The sequence below is a fragment of the Gadus chalcogrammus genome, chromosome 4 (genome assembly GCF_026213295.1).
Source record: "Gadus chalcogrammus isolate NIFS_2021 chromosome 4, NIFS_Gcha_1.0, whole genome shotgun sequence".
Lineage (NCBI taxonomy): Eukaryota > Metazoa > Chordata > Actinopteri > Gadiformes > Gadidae > Gadus > Gadus chalcogrammus.
The window spans coordinates 26,568,091-26,590,706 of record NC_079415.1 but is presented as its reverse complement, the minus strand read 5'-3'; the positions used below and the strand labels follow the sequence as shown (position 1 = coordinate 26,590,706).

At 42.9% G+C, this 22,616-nt stretch overlaps 1 protein-coding gene across 1 annotated transcript; it reads left to right on the top strand.

Moving 5' to 3' along the window:
- Window positions 1–7,135: 7,135 nt before the first annotated feature.
- On the top strand, window positions 7,136–21,253 carry kynu (kynureninase). The gene is made up of 13 exons (XM_056588292.1): window positions 7,136–7,455; window positions 8,216–8,336; window positions 8,768–8,850; window positions 9,571–9,632; window positions 9,825–9,896; window positions 12,558–12,632; window positions 13,140–13,286; window positions 15,432–15,530; window positions 16,626–16,699; window positions 16,857–16,909; window positions 17,324–17,409; window positions 18,324–18,554; window positions 19,337–21,253. The coding sequence occupies exons 1-13, from the start codon at window positions 7,296–7,298 to the stop codon at window positions 19,460–19,462; spliced, it is 1,389 nt and encodes a 462-aa protein (XP_056444267.1). The 5' UTR covers window positions 7,136–7,295; the 3' UTR covers window positions 19,463–21,253.
- Window positions 21,254–22,616: the final 1,363 nt, after the last annotated feature.

The following is a 22,616-nucleotide window of genomic DNA, read 5'->3' as shown; positions in this document are numbered from 1 at the left end:
GTTCCAAGTCTTTATATGCCCCTGATTACACAGGGGCATATTCTCAAAGGCACGCCCCCTTTTTGTCTTCATCTTTCGAAAATCTGAGAGTAAACCGAGAGCAGTGATGACCTTCTCAACAAAATGGCTGCGCCCAAGAAGAGATTTATTTTTTTAGTATTTGTAACACACTTGATTGCACCAATTTATACATTGCATGGTCTTGCTGTGCGTGCAATACAATGCAAAGTTCCGTTGTTTGTTTTCGGGCTGGCTTGCTAAAGAGGCTAATGTAGCTAAGAATAAACAACGACTAGCCAATTTCATGCCACAATCACAAAGACGAACAGGAACGCTATGAATGCTCTGAGCCCGGAAGCGGCGTCAAACGTGCAACTCGGAAGGCTGTTGTCCAAGGATTCAGGAACACACCATACATGTATGGAGGGTACGTCACATACTTGTATGTGACGTCACGCTCCTTGCGACTGTCTAGGACAAGACCGACAATCTCCCCATCGGCATAACTGAATCTCTCCACATGTCCCGACTTATAATGGTTTTCACCTCTTTCAATGCTTTTATCTTCCCCTTGGAAAAAAGCGGTGAAGTGGAGCAGAGAGTTCGCCATGTCTATACCGGAGTTCCAAGTGCGGGTGGTGTACTTCACTGAAGTACATCATTCGCGTCGAGAGCAGCGAAGAGCTGTAGGTCACAAAGCGGCCTCACACAAGACATAACATTATCAAACTTCTTCACAAATTTTTTTAGTTGTCTTTGCATGAAAAATTATTATTTAAATCCACAAACAACATATGTTTAATCCAGGGCATATAAATACTGGGAACAGAAAATACTTTCTTTCTCTCGATTGAAAGCCATTCATATTTTTCGATCTCATAGGTCCCATGGGCTCTACCAGAAGGGGCGTGACTTCGCCACTCTATGAGACACGACCGTGCGAGCACCACATGTGTGTGTGTGTGTGATTACACACACTATAACGTAAGTGTTTGCTGTTGGTGTTATGGCACATAACACGTTGGCTCTTTGACGTCTCTTGTATTTCCACAACGAGACTGTAGTTGGGGTTATCTCAGCCATGGTTATAAAGGAATTGGGGGAAAGGAACTTTGGCTTTGACTCCCTGAAGTACATGAAATCACGACATGGAGGAGAAAGGGATTGTTGGCCGCGAATGTCTCACGCTTGAGCCCCGCTTCCCGCTGCCGAGGGACCACCGCCTCGGCGCTGCAGGAGGCGGTCTGCCTTAGTGCTGACCTCTGCCGAGGCGGTGCTCCCTCGGCAGCCAGGCTCCGGTACGAGACAACCAGGGTCAACAATCGCGGGCAACAATCCCTTTCACCTCCATGTCGTGGTTCAGTCTACTTCAGATTGATGTGGACGTGGAAGAACCAGAGACGTCGGTGAACCCGATGCGGTTGTTTGAGATTCATGATATTGTCTGGAGGCTCACACAGCTTTTGGCCCTGATAATAAATATTATATGATATAGATATCTTTGTATAATATGATATTATTTAAATATAGAGCTCCAGGACTCCAGTACCCGTGTGTTCTAGAATATTTAAAGAACACGGCTAAAGGCTGTGTGCGCCTCGCCATTGCAATGCATCCACTGTAAACAGAGTGCATGGTACGGTGGCTGCAAGCTGCTCAGGGCCACACCCCCACCCTCCTCCTTGACCAGCCTCTCTCCTCCTCATTTGCATTAAAGCTACAGACACCGAAACGGCGCATTTGGGGAAAGCTCAACGTGCGACAAGCTCGTAGTGGCAGTGATTCTGCACCACGGCTGAATTAACTGAATTTTCACAAATACTGTGTTTGGGGCCTACCAATATCTATATTAAAGCGTCCATAAAGTAGCATGCCATGAGACCTTTGAATAATTTGCCAGTGAGACAAACTTAAATAATATCAAAAGTATATAAAGTATATCTGTCCAGTCTTCAAAAAAACAATGAGACCATCACTTCCAAAAACATATATGTGATCAACTAACGAGCCAATCCCAATCGTGAGTTGTCGTTAGGAAGGCCTTAAATCATATAAATAATTAAAAGTCAGGTGAATAGTAGGCTATAACCTGGTCACGTTTAGTTTTCTTACAAATGATTAGCTCAAACCCCGATGCGGGTTGAAAGTGCAGCCCTAAACAAACAATCCACCAGAAGTAGGTCCACATCATAAACATTCAATTCCAGAGTTCATTGTGGGCAGGTTAGAAATACATCAAAGGTGTACTATCACTAAATAATAGGTCCAATGCTATCACTCGTCGAGGGCAAAGATCTTTTCGTCGCTCCACAGGGGGAGGCTGCGATGTTGTTGAAAGGTGGATAATCTCATTCCGTTTCACAGTAAACAGTCCATGATGGTTTACGCCCGTCTTTCATTTCTATGTCAACATTGCGCGTGATGATTACCTATATATATATATATATATATATACATACACACACACACACACACACACACACACACACAAGAGTGGAAATATATGAGTTATTCTTTTGTCCTTGCTATTGATTACAACTGACGAATTACGGCTTTCGACTGGTTGCCTGCCATGCAACAATATACTTGTGAATCTATGCTACCTATCAAATCGTGCTACAGAGTCGTTGATCCGTGGTGTAGTAGTGGTACAAAAAATACATACATTCAGCATACATTGGCAGAACACAGAGTCGATCCAATGCTACACAGCAAAAACCACAGTGTACATTGTACTCCATGGGTGTACATTTAACACTCACTTCGGGGTATATATAGGTCCAAGAGTTCAGTGTTCGCTGAACACTGTTAGAAGAGCAAAATATGTACTCCAAATTTAGAGTTACATTTGAACACTTTGAGAGTGCAAATGTACTCTATTAGTGGTACTTTTGGGCACTCATTCAGTGCTTCCTTACACCTGCAGTGTAAACCTAGAACCCCAGAGAGAGAAAATATGTACTCCAAGTCAGTGCTTTGTAGCACTTCGCAGAGCTGATTATTTAATACTTCTAGAGTGAGAATGTACTCTGACTGGTGTACAACCAACACCTTTGAGGTGAATTATCAACACTTCATGAATGAATAGTCTACACATTAGATTCTTGCTGCTGTTGTTGTTACAGTGCATACATATATAATATAGTTAACATTATAGTTAAACTTTAATTATTTTTATCAAGAACCATATTTAGTTTTACATTTATATGATGTAACAAACAACTTGAAAATAAATAAATAAATGTGTACCCGTCAACCAATTAAAGGGGAATTCCGGTGTAAAACGGATTTGGGATATGTTTTGTATGATAATGAGTTGAAACGTTCGTTTTGGAGCACAAAAAAACGCATATAGACGCTTTCTTCAGTTGGCTGTTTTTAGCCGATTCTATCAAAACGCTATAAACTTGGAACAATGGGGCAGTGGTTATGGTAAAAACTAAATCGCTATTTTAAACCATTTAAAAGGCTAGAAGTAGCCCGACACTTCTTTGGTAGTTCAAAAAGGGTATTAACATATAAACGAGGCATTGAGAACTTTGTAAGTGTACAGATTGTTTATTAAAAAGTACATTTTATACACACAATACCATCAGTAGATCACCCGTCGACACCATTTTGTTTTCAAGACTCGATAAGTAGATTGGCCAAGACAGAGATTGTGACATCCATCAGCAACACACAAGCTCTGGCGGCATGCCATGGGACCTTTAAAAATAAAATAAAAATTATCAGGATACAATTACCCTGTGAAACTTCACTACACGATCCACAGCTTCCCGGATACTGATTTTGACAGCTCCCTTCTTTCCACTTGGAGGTGGTGGCAGGAGGTAGACCAGCAGGAGAAGTGAGGCCATGTCACTATCCCAACCTGAAAAGGGAGAGCACATACTTTGAGCATGAAATACACCTGATGAAAGCACATGACACAACATAAAAGGTTCAAAAAGTTATTGTCAATAAATAGTCAGCATCTAAAAAGGTGGCCAAATACAAACAGGTTTTTATCATAGGACCCTTTTAAAAAAAAAAAAAGGGTCCTATGTTCCCCAGTCTCATACAAAGAGGGGAACATAGGACCCGGGGAACATAGGACCCGGGGAACATAGGACCCGGGGAACATAGGACCCGGGGAACATAGACACGCTCCCACTAAATTAAAGCCACGTGCCTCGTTAGCATTAGCTAAAAATGTTAACGAGGCGTTAGCTAAATTGAAGACATGTGCCTCATTAGCATTGGCCATTAAGTTTGACGTTAGCTAAAATCGTTAGCATTTATAAGTTGGTTATCAGATCTAAAAGACGAAGAAATGCTGAATATTCTGCATTCAGGGTTTCTGCAGGTTTGAACAAGTTACATTTAAGCCTCTAATACCTTCTTAAGACCCATTATGAATACAATTTCTGACCTATATGAAGGACATACGCACAACTAACTATGAAACATAGAAACCCTGTGCATTATTCACTTGGTACTTTTCTTACCTGTTTACATTCCCATGAAGTTCAAAAATGTCTTCGCTCACTCGGAGCAATTCCTTGGCGATATTGATTCGATCCTCTCTAGTCAACCGTCTCTGCCGAAACAGTTAGCTGCGTAGTGTGGAAGAGGACAAACGGTCACATGTCTCTAGATTCAACCAATGAGAAGGCGCAGCGAGCCAATGACGAATCGAAACCTAAACCGACGTGCCGCCGGGATAGTTGGACACTCAACCGTTGTACACTCAGGGAGTCCATCATCCTAAAATAAACACTTAAATTACTCTACACCAGCATTATACTTAGAGACAACACCCAAGAGTGTTTCTGGTACACCCCAAAAAATGTACTTAGTGCCTATTCAACACCAAAGTGTATAAAATCTACTCTGGTCATGAATACTCCGTGATTTTAACACTTTGCGATTTGCTGTGTACCCTATCAAGAAATGCTACCTTATGTGTTTGGTAGCGTATTTGATCGGTGGACCAAATGCCTCTTTCAAACAATGCTCCCTCTACAGAATCAGGTTATTTTACACGACTACGTACACTGTAAGAATATGGGGAGCATATTTTGATACTTTTGTGACGTCTTTATTGGAGATTTCAGGGTACAGTATGTGTATTTTACACCACTACTACACCAGTCGGCATGCGCATGCTTAGAACCACTAAGTAGGCCTACCACGATTTGCTAGGTAGCATAGATTGGCAGTGTCATGTCCGATACAAAGGGAATAGGAGGCATCTATTCCCTTTGTATCGGACATGACAGTGCTTTGCTGAAGGGGTGGGAGTAATTTTAACCTATTTTTACCGAGGTTACATGTACTATTAGTGGTGTTCTGTAGGGCGGCGGGATCGCGGCACGTTGAAGGGGCGTGGAAACATTTGAACGCAACATTTGAACGCAAGTTCCCCCCGCCCCCTCTGTAGTTGCTGCTTGTGGGATTTTTAAGTTCGAGGGAAGTGCTTAAAACCAGGAAAGAAAATTCACGAGGAGTCTGTGCGGTCCGCTAGTACTCACTAAACGTCAATTGTGCAATCGCACGGCCGAACATGCGCTGCCCTACACGCTCATTTGCATAAAGTGAACTTAAGTTCCACCTTTGTCCCGCCCCTTCAACACAACGCAATCGACCCCCCGCATGCACCCGAGCCTTCCTACAATCCCATGCCCCATGCCCAGTGGTGGACTAAGCTGGTCGTTGGCCCATATTCGTTGGCCTATTTATGTGAGGCCCCGTTACTGAATACAAAAAAATATATTTAGTGCCATGTATAAAAGCATTGAGACCACCTTCACTAAAGCATCAGTGGAACAGAAACAAGTTTGAATTTGCAAAAGCTGCCGCAACTTATTTCTGTGGTTCAACCGACCGACCGACTGACAGAGCAATCTAAAAAAGGCATTCACAGTGCGTCTGCAAGCTGGTAACAGCTCTTAGCTTTCAAACCCAAGAGGTAAGCCTACAACATCAGCAGCAGTACACAGCACACTGTTTTACGGAGGCTAAATCACAACATCCTTACAGAGACACACATCGAACCGCTGTGCAATACTCAAATGAAACAAAGCCACACAAAAAACCTACGCTTTTCGCTCTGCTAGCACATATTTTTTCCAGAAATCGTACTGCTATGCTGTCTTGTAGCCATGCCATATTACAGTTTTTCTCAGTCGCTTTGGTACATTTCTCGAATCATCCTCAAAATTTGCAAAACAGTAAGTGCATTTCTCAAAACTATTCGTACAAATAGCAAATAACCATGGATTACCTGCAAAAGCCAGTTTCTTGCTCAATATCATTCGGTCATCTCTCAAAAGTATCTGTGTCAATAAACATGTCAGTGCCATCAAAATGACAAGTCATTGTGTACGGATAAGATGTATGCTATGGCTAAAGTTTTGAAGACAATTATTGTAAATTCTAAGTTACATCTTAGTGTATGTGGAGATTGATTTAAAGGGACTGGACAAGATTCACATTTACCCTTTTACTCTTTGTACTGTAATTTGTTGACAGACCATGTCATTGCTATACAGAAAGGAAAATACAGCACTGCATAGCACAAAGAAAAAAAAAAGAAATGTGAACATAGGACAATGTCCTTAGGGAAAACTGTACATGCAGTGCTGTAGGAATTACAGTGCAGTCTTCCTAAACCTAAACGCTGTAGTAAATATTGAAGGCGCTGGTTCTCTTAATGTTGCGGGATGGGATTATTCAATAGAGACCCATTACATTTGTAACTTGTTCAAAGTAATGAGAAACTGCTTTCTTGATGTGCGCAAGTGACACAATGATGTGAAGATTGAACAGGTAGTTTTGAGAATTTCGATTCTGATCTGAGAAATGTACCAAAGCGACTGAGAAAAACTGTATTTGAAAACAAAATTGACTTTACAAGCTGGCCACATGACACGGCCTGTACATCTACCCAATCAGCTGCTTATTCTTATAATGTTTATATTTATGGGCCAATAGTAGTCAATGACATTTTTTAAAGAAAAAATGAAAATAGTCTGGCCAATCAAGGGCCCCTTGCAGACATGGGCCCCTAGGCTGCAGCATAGGGAAGCCTGTGCGTTAATGCGCCTCTGCACGCCAACGACCATTCCAATTCAATGGGAGGCGTTGCCTTTGGCCGGCCCTCCTATCACTCCAAATCGATCACGCTGACGGGTCGGCCGACGCGTTGCAACCCAAAGCAGAAGTAGTGCGATCACCACTTCAACGCATTGAAGCAAAGTGAAAGCACACTACTCTACAAATTTTCTCCTCGCATTAAAACCTCCAAGTAGATGATCATGGAGCCTTGCGTCGCAGTGCTGGAGCGTCTATCGGTGGACTTGGGCTGCAGCCCGGTCTCCAGGGAGCTGGCTGCAGAGCTGGACCGGCGGGACGAGCTGGGCCACCTGAGACAGCAGTTCTTCCTGCCGAAAGTAGCGGACCTGCCGCCGTGTGAGTGTGCGTGAGACGAGACGAGGCGGCAGTAGGCTACCTCAGGAGGCTAGAGTTGTAACTGCAGACGTAACCGGAAGGTTGCTGGTTCGGTTCCCCACTCCTAGCTGAGTGTCGAGGTGTCCCTGAGCAGGTCACCTCATCCTGACTGCTTCTGACGAGATCGCTGCTGTCGCCTTGCGTGGTTGACTGCCGTCGGTGTGTGGATGTGTGCGTGAATAATTATAAGTCGTTTTGGAAGTGTCAGCAAAGTGTAAAATGTAAATAAGACGAGCTATGATGGACGTGTAGGGTGCATTGGTATTGGCAGTGCTATCTTGTGTGTGCTTGTTCCTGTTCAGACAAGACAGCACTAATACTAGGCTACTTGTTGTAAACATTCTTATTGCAAATGATTCTGCAGGTCTGTCAGAGGGAGATTTCTGACTGTTTGGATGATAGATGATGCATGTGGTGTATGGACAACACTGATATTGTGTTTTTATTTATCACACCATTGTAAGGAGCAGCCGGTTAAATAACTATTGAACAGCACTGACCTTCCATCCATACTTGAAGTAGTTGTGGTCATTTTAATTGATAGAGGAGAGACTTTGTTTATTTGTGCGGTCGTGTTTGTGTGCGCGTGTGTGTGTTTTTTTTACACAACACGCCAGCATCATTCCACATCATTTTTGAACATTTATAGTTTTAGTGTGCAGAAACAATCGTTATTAATTCATTAATCCCGTTTGGCTTTTTTATTTTTTTGTCTATCTAGCGGATCTTTCGCTGGTTGACGGTAGCCAGGAATGCATTTACTTTGTGGGGAACTCACTGGGGCTTCAACCCAAAAGCACCAAGAAATATCTCGAAGAGGAGCTGGAGAAATGGGCCAAGTTGTACGTGATTAGTTAATTTATTTATATATGTATTACATTTATATTCTGCACATAAACAGAGCCAATAACATTGACTTGACTAAACCTCTGGACCTTGAGCTTATTATTATAAAAAAACATTGCCTTTTTTTTCTTTTAGTTATCCATTTTATTTTATTATTAGCCTACATTTTATTGTATTTTGCTTTAGCTCTCTGCTAAATCTTAAACACACACACTTTCTACAATGCCTTTTTTTTAACTTTGCCCTTGTTTCCTTTTACTCATTTAATTTTTTTATTTCACATGACAATGTTTTTACGTGAAGCACTTTGAGTCTGCCTCTTGTATGAAAAGTGCTATATACATAAAGGTTGCCTTGCTTTGCCTTGCCTTGAGAACGTGGTCTTTCTCCTCTACGTGCACGTTGACACTGTCTCTGCGTTCTGCAGGGCAATACACGGACACACCGAGGGCAGCAGGCCCTGGGCATGGGCGGAGGAAACCATCGAGCAGCTTATGGGGAAAGTTGTTGGTAAGGAAGGAGATATTCAGGATAATCACACTCAAAGACACTCTGCACTATACGCAGGGATGCCACTAATCATTGTTTTTACGTCCAGACTCATACATTTAATGCATACATTTTATATTAACACAAACGAGTCAGAAATTACTGACAAGCAACCCGTTATAATCGATTGAACTGTAAATAAATAGTAACTGGACTTTTCATTAAAGTATCACCCAGTATCAGATTTCTGCTGGCGACCCAATTGGTGAACCAATTCAAGGAACATATTGGTTGTTTCTTGTTCAATCAAACCGTAACGACTTTTGAGGCAGAGGGAAATGCAAACAAGATTTAGCCTAAGTTTTCCTTTGAGATGGTGGGGGAACCCTATTTGAACCTTGTATTGTTGACATTTGGATGATGTCAAAGGTCACTATTTCAATGAATGACATGACACTGGCTGAGTTTGTGTACACAAAGTACACGCTCACATTACCCGGCCTGCAGCAGCATGATTGGACCAAACAAATATTAAGCAAGTGTGAAAAAGCCTGTTTACCCAGATTTGAGGTCCAGTGCTGATTTCGGAGACTACTCATAGAACAACACAGGATTGGAAATCATGAACCATTATTATTTTTTTTCTTCTTTCTATCTTCTTCTTGTCTGTCTGTCTGTCCGTCTGTCTGTCTGCCTACCTGTTTGTCTGTCTGTATGTATGTCTGTTTGTCTGTGCTACAGGTGCCAAACCAGAGGAAGTAGCTTTGATGAACGGGTTGACCGTTAATTTACACCTACTCCTAGTAAGAGCACGTCCTGAAAATCATCCAGCGCATGTTATAAAAAAAGAAAATAATCTCACAACATAAAACAATCTAACGAATTCTGTTATTGTGGCCTTTATCTGCGCTTCCATCAATTATGAGAAGAATGCTGGAAACGATCAAGTTCATATCCGGCATTCATAAAATTGGTCCTTTTATTCAATCCTGCAGCTTTCCTTTTATCAACCGACAGCATCACGTCACAAAATCCTGATGGAGGACAAGGCGTTTCCATCAGACCATGTGAGTAACCAACAAATAAACAAAGTTAAGTTATACTCTGTGGGAATCCTCAACGCAGGTCCTTAAATACGCTGTGAAATTACTCTCAAAACTTTTCACAAACTGTTGTAATGTTAATAAAACTGATGTGTTTTGGAGAGTTGGAGAGCAGGAGAGTGCTAAAGCCTTGAATGGGTTGGCACCTGCTTATTTGTCAGAGCACCTCAAAACCCATGGGACGATTTATAAACTTCGTAAGAGCCCTTGCTTCTCAACCTTCCCAAGGGGCCAGGAAACAGGCCTCATTTGGAGCCTTTAATCCCCAATCCCCAATGTTCCCATTACATTGACCCATGGCCTTCTGTGGAAGAGCGGTAGCGGAGATAACTGCCCCTTTCATGGTGGTCCACTGAGTCCAAAAGTATGAGCCAAAATTCTGTGACCCACAATCGATGAACTAGACGTAAAACAATATTGACAATAACAGTACGCTTTATCAAGTTACAACCAAAAATCATGTTTTTTTCTTATTTTGTCGTGTTTGACCGCCATTAACAGATATTCCAGGTTAATACCTGTGTCATTTAGAGCCAACTTTTTAAATTAATGATAATAATTGAATGTAGTAATGACACACACACACACACACACACACACACACACACACACACACACACACACACACACACACACACACACACACACACACACACACACACACACACACACACACCTATTAATACTATGCTCCTTAAGTTATTATTCTACAACAAACATCTACTAATTTGACTGTAACAATTGCTTCATTCAACCATTTCGAACTTTACCACTTTAGTTAAAGGTCCCATGGCATGCTACTTTATGGATGCTTAATAGATAAATATTTTTGGGCCCCTAACGCAGTATTTGAAGACGTTCCCGAAATTCAGCCTGGTGCAGAGTTAATACAACCGCTACGAGCCAGTCGCACATTGAGGTTTCCCCAAACGCGCAGTTTCGGTGTCTGTAGCTTTAATGCAAATGAGGAGGAGCGAGGCGGGTCAAGGAGGAGGGTGGGGGTGTGGCCCTGAGCAGCTTGCAGCCACGGTACCATGCACTCTGCTTACAGTGGATGTATCGAAATGGCGAGGCGCACACAGCCTTTAGCCGTGTTCTTTAAATATTCTAGAACACACGGGTACTGGAGTCCCGGGGCCTCATTACAGAAAAAATGCCTTGCGGAGGTGGTGCTTCGTGGCGGTGGTGCCTTGCGGCGTTGGGCAGCGGGGCAAAAAAAAAAGAGGGCACTGTCACACCAAATTGTACCGGGTGCCAAATTTGTTCCGGGTACGTAATCAGTTTTCCGTTGCCAGGCAACGGACAACAGATTACTTAAGGGGTTGTCCCTTGCCAGGCAGGTTTAAAAAAACAATCGTTCTCATGTTGCCAAAGACGAAATAATATAACACAGATAATGGATCGCTAGATAACACTTGTTTTTACTTAAATTTGTATTGCATTTAATTGTTTAATCGAATTTAGCTAGTAAACTCAGTGTTTAAAGTGTATCATAGTCTAGCTAGCTTGTGTTAATTTTATTTCCTTAATTTCATTTAGAGAATAGATTATAGGTAATAGATAGATAGATAGATAAATGGGTAGATAGGTGAGCAGGCATTTACTAACTGGTAAATGTTTTTTATTATTATTATTCACGTTATCCCCATAACATTTTGCTATTACTGTGTAGGGAAATAGATAAATACAATGCAATACAATGCAAATATATAGTTAGTAACGCTAATAAATGTAATTTCTAAAATAAGGGTTATCTGTCTTGTCGTGTTCAATGAACAAATTCGCGAATGTTCTTGAACCTCCCACGTCATTCGATGCGATCGTCCGTTGCCAGGCAACGTTCGACGCGATCGTCTGTTGCCAGGCAGTTTTGGAATGGATTACGTATGGATTACGTACCCGGTACAAATTTGGCACCCGTTACAAATTTGGTGTGACAGCACCACTGCCGAGAAAGAGGTGCCTCGGTACTCAGCAGGCAGCGGGGCTCCGGCGGGAAGAAACGTGGTCAATCACTTCCTCCTCCATGTCGCTGTTCATGAAGCCTACTTCAGGGAGTCAAAGCCAAAGTTCCTTTACCCCAAATTCCTTCGTTCAAAATATTCCTATAGAGATAGGAATTCCCCCCATTTCCTCCCCCCAGAGACTCGTAGTGGGGGTTATCTCAGCCATGGTAATGGCTGAGATAACCCCCACTATGAGTCTCGTTTTGCAAATACCAGAGACAGAGAACCCGACGTGTTATGTGCCATAACACCAACAGCAGAAGGGTTATCCAAATAACAAAGAAGTGTACAACATTTGCGTTACAGTGCGTGTATTCACACACACACGTGCCACTTGCACGGTCGTAGCTCATTGGGCAAAGCAGCGAAAGGGGAGGCAGCGTGTCCCCGTATGACGACATACAGTTTTGAAAACGGTTTGCCCTATATTGTGGAATAGTTGAATAATGTAATTAAAAATTGCGAAATGATGAAAATGTGTTAATTTAAATAACTTGAATAACAGTTGAGGAAGAAAAGAAGTACATTTTGAATGCTGGCTAAAGTGTACTAAAGGTAACCTGTGTCCTTGTGATGTGATCTGAACGTGGATTTGTTTTTTTCTATCTATTGTTCTCAGTACGCTGTCGAGTCTCAGATTCGCCTGAAAGGTCACGACCCCAAGGAGAGCATGCTGTGCCTGTCACCAAGACCGGTACGTCTGAACCACAACCACTGGCAGATCTGTCATTGAACTCAAGTCATGACCAAGGGGCATCGGCGCCGCGGTTTGTGAGGACGTGTGGAGCACCGTCTGGGTAGCTGTAGACTGCGGTGTCCGGGAGAAAGTTTTGGCTTTTCGGACACTGGATGGTGAAGATCCGTCCGAGCAGCGATTTGTGTAATAATAATAATAATACATTTAATTTAGAGGCGCCTTTCAAGACACCCAAGGTCACCAATGTCCGTCACATATGAATGTGATGTCCGTCCCCGAGTGCAGGCTAGGCTTCCCGAACACCTATTGTATAACGCTAGGGTGTGTGGTGCACTTCAACCCACTTCAACAGTGGGTTCACTGTCTCTTTCAAAGCAAAAATGTTTATTCAACCAAGCTCCTTTTTCATTTGACGTTCACAAAATGCTCAACGCCATAGTCCCACAAACATCGGAACGTGGTTGCAGACTAACCGACTGACCGACCCTTTGTCCGTGTCTCCAGGGCGAGGACACGCTGAGGACGGAAGACATCCTGGAGGTAATCGAGGAGCAGGGCGACTCCATCGCCGTGGTGATGTTCAGCGGCGTGCAGTACTACACCGGGCAGCTCTTCGACATGGAAGCCATCACCAGGGCCGGCCATAAGGAGGTTCTGCCGTTTACACCCATCAGTCAATTCAACTGAATTGTATATCCCTTAAATGGAGAGCCCGAACACCCCTTGTAGATTGGTTTGCGTTGCAGAGGACTCCCTCTGTAGGTCGAACATGTGCTCTTGCGTGCATGACCGTGTGATTGGCTGATATGGTCACCTCACCTGCTTCCCTGCTATTTGAGCGTTGAGGTTACACGCCTCTCCGTTTGCCTGTTGAAACTGAACTGAGGGGGCATTGGGAGGGAGCCGGCAGCCCTGCTCCTGAATGAAATATGTCCCATGTTATACCATATAGTGTGATTTACTGTTCCATGCCGTTTTGAAAATCGGCCTCTTCTGACATCACAAGTGAGCATGTCCACATAGTTTAATGACGGATAGATGAGCAACGTTTGCTACAGAACACAAGGTAGGCTGGTAGACTGATCTATACAGCACACATCTAGGCCGATGTGTGATCTTGTAGCTCTATGTGTGTGACTGCATTGTTAAATTATCTGTTCATGATTGATTTCTCAGTTTATGTCGATCAAATCTTCCAATTAAATAATCGTATCAACATAATATATCCTCACATCTTACATTATAAACAGTGATATAAAAATACTATTATGATTCCAGACCCTTGAGCTCAGGTATGGTTTAAACGGATAAATGCTGCCACCTAGTGGTTCAATAAGTTGTTACAATTTGTAAAGCCTCATCCAATATCAAACATATTGTTCTTAAAATATGTTTTATCATAATCTAACTATACTTTCTAGCCTTTTCGGTTGAGAAATTAGAACCACTATAAAAACAAATCCCTTTACTTGAACTGGTTCAAGTTTGTTGTACATACCAGGGCATGGGCACTAGACTCATCTTAACCAGTTTAGTCTACTAACCAGTAGACTAGAAGAGCAGACTCATATTTAGTTAAGTGTGTCACCGGTGTTTGACCTCGTCAAATAATGTTATACATCGGGGGAGGGGAGTCTACATGCAAATGCATTTTAAACATGCCGTGTTGTACAGTTCCTAACCCAGGCGATTATTTGTGAACATGATTCTCAGCATTGCTTACATTAAGAGATGTACGTTTTCACCACTTCATGGATTTGTGCAAACCAAAAGTGTGTGGTACAACTCTATAACGAATCAGGCAGGGATCTCTCGTAAACTCTTTGTGCATAGAGGTCGGGATGGCTGTGAATGTGTTGTGAACCCCCCCCCCCACACAGACACTGTCGTGGCAATTTCTCTATCAGAGTTTGCGTCCAAGACAGATGAGATATTTAGATGCAAAAAGCACACAATACTGTTGACAATTAGTGAACATATATATTTGTAATAAAAGTACGAATAAAGATACATCAAAACATGCATCAACAAACAACATAACAGGCAAACATTACAATAATCTGAGGCCTCAGATGGGAGCTTCTCGTTGCGTGTTACTTCATACTCTAAAGATACGCTCGGGAGAAGTCCAATGAGTGTTTGAATCAATGAGTTCTTATTCACTTCGGTTGGCTTCTGGAGGGGGTGTGTCCCCCAATAAACCAAAAGCCTTTGTGTACCAGATGGTTATCTTTACAACTGAAGCTGCCCTGGATGCCATTGGAGGGAGTAGCGGCCGTGCCATGTAACCCTCTGGCTTCGTTGACGCTAGCCAGGAACAGGCCCATACATAAAAGGATTGCATGGAAGATGATTTACATCACACGAAAAAATAGGAACAGGCAGGCAATAAAATGCATCACACGACCCTTGAACGTTCACACTTTAAATGACCCAAAAGGAGAGCAGAAGGCAGGCAATATATGCATCACACAAAATAGTAACAAAACTTAAGTTCATAGATAGACCAAAAACGTAACAACATGTAGATTTTCCATCACAACACACACACACATACACGCTAACACACAAGCACACAGACGCACGCATGCACACACAGACACACACACAGACACACGCACACACACACAAACACACACACACACACAGACGCAAACACAAAAACACACAGACACACACAAAAAAGAAAGCACTCGCACAAACAAACACACACACACACACACGAGAGCACACACACACTGTAGCATGCGCACGCACACACACAGATCCAGTCTTCCTAACCTGTGCATCTTGCAGGGTTGCTACGTGGGGTTTGACTGCGCCCATGCAGCAGGGAATGCTGAGCTGAAGCTGCATGACTGGGGGGTGGACTTCGCCTGCTGGTGCACCTATAAGGTGAGGAATGATTATAAAATGAAAAGCAATAATTATGTTTTACAGCCATTGATTCCCAAAGGCCAATACCTAACAGCATTGGATAAATTCTGTGATGAGACTTTGTCATGGTTATTGATGATTATGAACTCCCAATATCATAAATTGAAGTGTGTAGAGTTAAGTAGCGTCTAGCGTTGAGCTTGCAGATCGCAACCAACTAAATCCCCCCCCCCCCCCCCCCCCAGTGCCTGTATGTAATGAATCCAAAATGATGTCATGATCTATGACATCATCGAGTAGACAACTTTCAAGTGATGAGGTTCCTCTACACTTTTCTATGGCATCATTAAGTAGACAAGTGTCAAATGATGATGTTCCTTGATAGATTATAGTCATCAAGTTATTCAATGTAAAACTATAGGTCATAGCTGGCAAGTGAAGGTCCTTTTAAATTGAACACTGCGCTACGGTAGAAACATGGCTGTGCAACATGGTGGCCAATGACATCCATGGCACCCATATAATATGCTTACTTTAAGGTAATGAAAACACAAGCTCTGAAAACACTATTGAAAACACAATCATATTCTCATGGGATTAACAAATTAAATTATACTCCGGAATATTTTATATTAATTAATAATAATTCATTATATTTATATAGCGCTTTTCAATGACCCAAAGACACTTACAGAAGGGGGGGACCTAACTCACCACCACCAGTGTGTAGCACCCACTTGGGTGATGCACGGCAGCCAATCTGCGCCAGAACGCTCACCACACACCAGCTTGAGGTCGAGAGTGAGGGAATTGATGAGTCAGCCAATTGTACCGGAGGATAATTAGGGTGCCAGATTGAATGAGCCTGGTTTGGGCCAGGACACCGGCCCAAATATTATATATATTATATTATTATAGTATGTTCCGCCACACACTGCACATTAAAGGAATAACTGATTCCTTTAATTCATATGTGGACCTGACCCTTTAAACTTTAGACCAATCTAATGACTTTATCCCAGAACCTGAATCAGTAAATGCAAACCTTTATGTCATAGTCTTTCGTTTTTTCGATGTTAGAACGAGTGTTGTTTTTGTCTTGCCCCCCTGTAGTATGTGAACTCTGGGGCCGGTGGACTGGCGGGAGCGTTTATCCACGAGAAGCATGCCGACACCGTGAGACCGGCGTGAGTAAACCCCCCCCCCCCCCATCCCCCAATCCGATGGTCAAAGCCTCTTACCTCTCAAATGACCGGTTCTTGATGAGCCTTTTGGGTGAGTTTAGATAAGACAAACATTCAGCAATATTCCTAATGATATCTTCCATGTCATTCCTGCCTCTAGGCTCCTAGGGTGGTGGGGACATGACAGAAAAACGCGTTTCCAGATGAATAATGGTAATTAAAGACCCATTTCCTTGGTCTTCCTTAGCCTTGGCCTCAGGCATTGTTGAACCCAATAAATGCGGCCACCTAGTGGTTCGCTTGGTTATTACAATTTGTTTACCCTCATCCAATATTATACATTGTTCTTAACATATGTTTATCATAATGTAACTAGACTTTCTAACCTTTCGACTGAGAAATGAGAACCACTATAAAAAAGACCCTTTCTTTTAAACGGATGTCTCATAATCCTAATAATGTGTCTGTTCGTTGTACGTACCAGGGCCCGGGCAATAGACTTATTTATACCAGTAACCTGCCCTTGTTCGTAAGAAGAGCAAACTAATATTTAGTTATGGGTTTGACCTTTGTGACATGCCTCTGTGAACAGGCTCTATTACTGACTACATTTTCTTCTGCTTCAAGTGATGGAGCTTCAACCAGGCGTGCATGGATACAGATTGTCCAACCAACCCATCCTACTAGTCGCCCCCCTGCAGGCCAGCCTGGAGGTACTGCAGCACTGCCAGATCTGACCTCTCTCAATGAAGCTGCTCTATTTGAGGTCTTTAATTTCGCATGGAAGGACTTACCCATCTCCTTTTCACGTAATGTATATAAAGGAGGGGTGTCGACAGATCAGTATTGTTGAATTATAACACATCTTGTCGATTGATGGTTCTTAAATCGGTAGGTAGGTTGGACCTGTGTCAGGAGATATGAGATGCATGAGAGAACTTGTGTTATCTGTTTTGAGGCAGCCACGTAATGCCCTCGCAAATTGTCCTGCAAATTAATAAAAAAACTATGGGAATTAGGAGATTTACCCTACTAAATGGCAAACTTTGTATGAAGAAATGTCGAGGCAGTTCTTTCGATCAAACAATGAGTTGCATGCGGATAGAAACTGGCCAGATGAAAAGAGGTTTGAGCTAGTTGGAGCCATGTCACACACTGACTGAAGAATGAAAAGGGACTGTTCAATTTGACCCGTCAAAGTTATTCATGTATTTTTGTTAAACAGGCTTACTTTCTGCATTCATCCCTTATACAGGGAAAAACATTGAAGACCTCTGGTTTCCACTAATCAGTTCGTCTTGAATTTCAATTATTCCACCAGAAATATATACTATTTAACCCCAACACATTCAAACACCAAACAAGAACATGAGACTAGCACTAATACCGTAAACGCGAGATTAATCACAGGTTGTTATGGGATTCAATTGACTCAAATGTTTAATAGTTCAATAGCCCTAAAAAATTGAGAGAGAGAGAGTGAGTGAGTGAGTGAGAAAAAGTGAGAGAGTACATTGACCCTTGCCCAGTCATTTCATTGTCCAGAATGAGTAACCCTAACCCTGTGCTACACTGTGACCTCTCAACATCGCCATGGCTCTTGACCCGCCCCGCCCACCCCCTCCAGATCTTCGACATGACCAGCATGTCGGCGCTGCGCTGCAAGTCTATGCTGCTGACGGGTTACCTGGAGTACCTGATCCAGCACTACTACACCCGGGACCCCTGCCGGCCTGACCATCCCCACGTCACCATCCTCACCCCCAGGGACCCCCAGCAGAGGGGCTGCCAGCTGTCCCTGTCCTTCTCAGTGCCCATCGGCAGAGTCTTCCTCGAGCTGGAGAGGAGAGGAGTGGCGGTGAGTGAGCCCCTCACACCCAGAGCGGACCAAAGGGGGGCGGAAGTAGCTCAGAAGGTAGAGCGGGTTGACTTGTAACCGCTAGGTTGCTAGATTGATCCCCGGCTCCTCGTGTCGAGGTGTCCCTGAGCAAGGCACCTCACCCTAACTGTTCCAGACGAGCTGGCTGACGCCCTGCATGGTTGTCATCGCCGTCGGTGTGTGAATGTGGTGTGTGCATGAATGGGTGAATGTTAGGCGATATTGTAAAGCGCTTTGGGTAAAGCACTATATCAATTCAGTCTATTTACATCAGCCAGCCATCAACCACACACACACACCCCAGAGACCGAATACACTTTTGTGTTAGTTTGGGAAAGAGCATCTTCTTTGGTAGCATCTTTGTTTCATTTATCTTTGGCTTGTATATTTATCTTTTATATTTTACGTGTTTTCCTGGCACTAGACGCAAGCTAGGTAGGTTTAGCTTTTACGTTTGATGCTCATTGTATGGTGTATGTGTGTGTTGTGTTGTAAATTTGTGTTTTAGGTGTGTGATGGGATGTTTTGTATATCTGGGTTGTGTTGTATGAGTGTCTTGTGTTTTATGTGTACGTTGTGTTGTACGTGTGCGTGCAGTGTTGTATATGTGTGGGGTAGTTTTGTCTGTGTGTGTTGTGTGTGTGTTTTGTTTTGTATACGTGTGTTGTGTGTATGTGTGCGTGTGTGAGTGTTGAATATTTGTGGGTGTTGTGTTTGATATTTGTTGTGTGTATGTGGTGTGTATGTGTGTTTACCTTCAGTGTGACATGCGGGAGCCAAGCGTGCTGCGTGTGGCCCCCGTGCCTCTTTACAACTCCTTTAATGACGTGCATCGCTTCGTGGAGCTCCTGGGTGCGTCTCTCATCGCCAGCGGGTCTCAGAAGTAGAAGCCGGGAGATCTGCTTCACTGAACAGAAGGCCGCAGCCCAGCCCTCCGGCCCTGTTTCCTCAGTAGCACTGTCTACGAAGGCTCCTTGTGTATGTGTGTGTTCCAATGTTCAAACTAGCCCCAGACAGCCTTGACAGAGGAGACGGTTGAACAAGGCTGTCTGGGGTAGTTTGAACGTTTTTAACGGAGTGAGTGTGGATGACGGCTGGTTTCAGCAGCCTCACCTGGCGGAGTCTGATTGGACCCTGGGGCTGGGTGAGGCTGCACACCTGTTGTGCATTGAGTAATCAGCCGGCACAGGTTAAACCAGCCATCACCATACACACTGAGGGAGATCTCCTGCACGGCAACATGGAGCACCAGCTCATGTATCAATGTCTGCAAACCTTTCAATAAACCGACTTTCAACATCACACCCTGCGCTTCATGTAGCATGGACTTTGTAACAGACACAATTCACATATTGTAGTCCTGTATTTGGTAGTAATGCTAAATAGTAAAGAAAACAAAGTATCGAAAGATTTTACGGTTATTAATCTCAGACTATTGTAATTACATCAATGTAAACCACTACATATGCAGTAGTAAAAAACAACAATAACAATACAACTATTACGATATATTAGTGCTGTCAGTTAAACGCGTAATTAACGCCGTTAACGCAAACCAATTTTAACAGCATACATTTTTTATCGCGCGATTAACGCATTTCTTTTTTTTGTTTGTTTTTCTTTGGCTCAAAACAAAGAAGCGGTAGCCTGACTGCTATGTTCAAGGCAGTATGTTAGTATGTTCATCGTTTAATTGCACTATAGGCTTTTTTTTGTATCGTCCTGTTTTGATCAGTATATGCCAATGTTGTTATCATAAAAAAACATTTGCACAAGGCAAGCCGATGCACTTCTCCATGTTGATAAGAGCATTAAAATGAGAAAAATTAATGGGACAAAGAAATCAAGGAATATTTAGCATAGAATTTGTTTTTAATAAAATATAATAAATTAAATATTTGAATCGCTTGACAGCACTACTATATATATAAAAAGGTACTTAGCACTTCAGCCAATGAGGGCAAATGTCACAATTTCAGCCTCCCAAGACTACAGCCCTCAACTTTATTAGTTCCCTCGGTGGGTAAGCCTGAATAGTTGCACGCATGTGACAACACAATGCATTATCATTAGCTCTGCATTGCATTTCCGTGCGAATGCCTTTCCATCGAGTTGCCATGGTTTCCCCAAAGATTCTAGAAGGTTTCCCCACCCAAACAACTAGTATGTCCTCTTGGCTAAAGAGCACTTTTGGGCGTAAGGAGATAAAAATCGAACCCAGTTCGGTTTGGATCCCCACCAGGAATCAGTTGTAGTCACATTATACCATTATATCAACAATATATATATACATTATAATGATTCAAATCCCTTAATAAACCCATGCTCACTATCTATCATATGTTCTGTAAATATATACAGATATATATATATGCATGCCCCTTGCCCCTTAATGGTCCTGGATGTTTATGCAGTATTTCCTTGACGTATGCCCATTCAGCGATTAGACATAATTGGCGTATCAATATGCAAAACCTAAATGGATTAAACCCTTGGAACTAATGAGCGCACAGCTGGGGAACAGACCGAAATTAGCATTTGTCATCTTTTGGGTTGATGAGAGACTAAATAATTGACGAGAGGCGGCTATTGTCTTTCCCTGGGCTACGTAGCCACAAAATGGCCGGACTGTAAAATAAGGCATATGCAGATGTACGTCGTTAATGATGAGAATGGGGGGGGGGGGGCTATCACCAAGATCTGTACAGTAAAATTAATAGGCCTACCAGGCGGTTTTAGTCTAGTTTGAAAATTGCGTTTCCAATTTGGAAATGCCTTTTTATGAAATGCTATGCATAAACATGCATGCTTTAATTCAATTCATATCTGTTCTGGTCATAGTTTGGATTCCTTTGATCAAACACATAAAAGAGATGAAATTCAAATGATTGTTCCTTCAAGAGTCATATTCAAGCTAACTAACACGCAATCTCCCCATCATATCAGATCATTATTTCTTCTTTTCGGCCTCTTGAAACTCACTGTTTGTTATTAAACGCAAAGGAATTTAAATAAAAAGCTTACATCCACAGAAATGTATGGAATTTTTGGACCTACATTGAGTTAATGTAATGCCTTCAAGAAAGATCTTTAATAATTACGGCCAAATGCATTTGTATGGTTACTACGGTAATCCTTGCAAAGAGCTTTGCAACGCCGTATTTGTAGCCTGGGAAGACGCACTATTTAACAGACCTCCTGTACAAAGACCCAAACGTCCCAAAGGTCTGAGATCTGATAAATGGACTCTAATAGTGATTTTCTTACCAGTAGCCACTCAAAGCTCTATAATATCGCCTAACATTCAACCATTCATGCACAAATTCACACACTGACGATGGTGTCGACCACGCGGACCAACATCCAGCTCGTCGGGATGTTTAAACTAAAAGACGATATTTTCACACACAAACACACACACCTGGTCAGTAGTTTGAAAGGAAAGGTAAAGCAACAGCAGCTGCCTTTAGCTGAGAAATACATGACCTCAACTTATACATCAGCTGGGGGGAGCCGGGGGTTACCACCAGCCAACCCACTCTACCAGCCACGAGCCTCCCTCGAACCCTCTGTCTGTGGCTAGGATGTAGGTGTCCTTAAGCAAGAAACCCTGCCCGCCTTGCCCCTCCGCTCCCAAATTATATGCTACCTGAAATCAAGGCCTGCTGTATCACATCTGCCCAATAGCTAAATAGCCCCGGATGGTAATACTGTACGACAGGCTCTGATGTGAGTGACACATCCGACCGTCATGCATATGAACTCCTTTGACATTCACCGTCATGACTACATGAGGTGCTGCGCCCCACCGATGCACTCCCCCCCCCCCCCCCCCCACAATCTTTAAAACCCAACGTAGGATCTCTGACATTTAAAGGCTAACCGTTCCCCTTCACCTCCCCACCGCAACACACACAAGTGCACAAACCCACACCACACACATGCACAGGCACTGAGGGTGTGTTTCACTTATTAGTGCTATACTTCACTCCCTTGCTCTCTCTCTCTCTCTCTCTCTCTCTCTCTCTCTCTCTCTCTCTC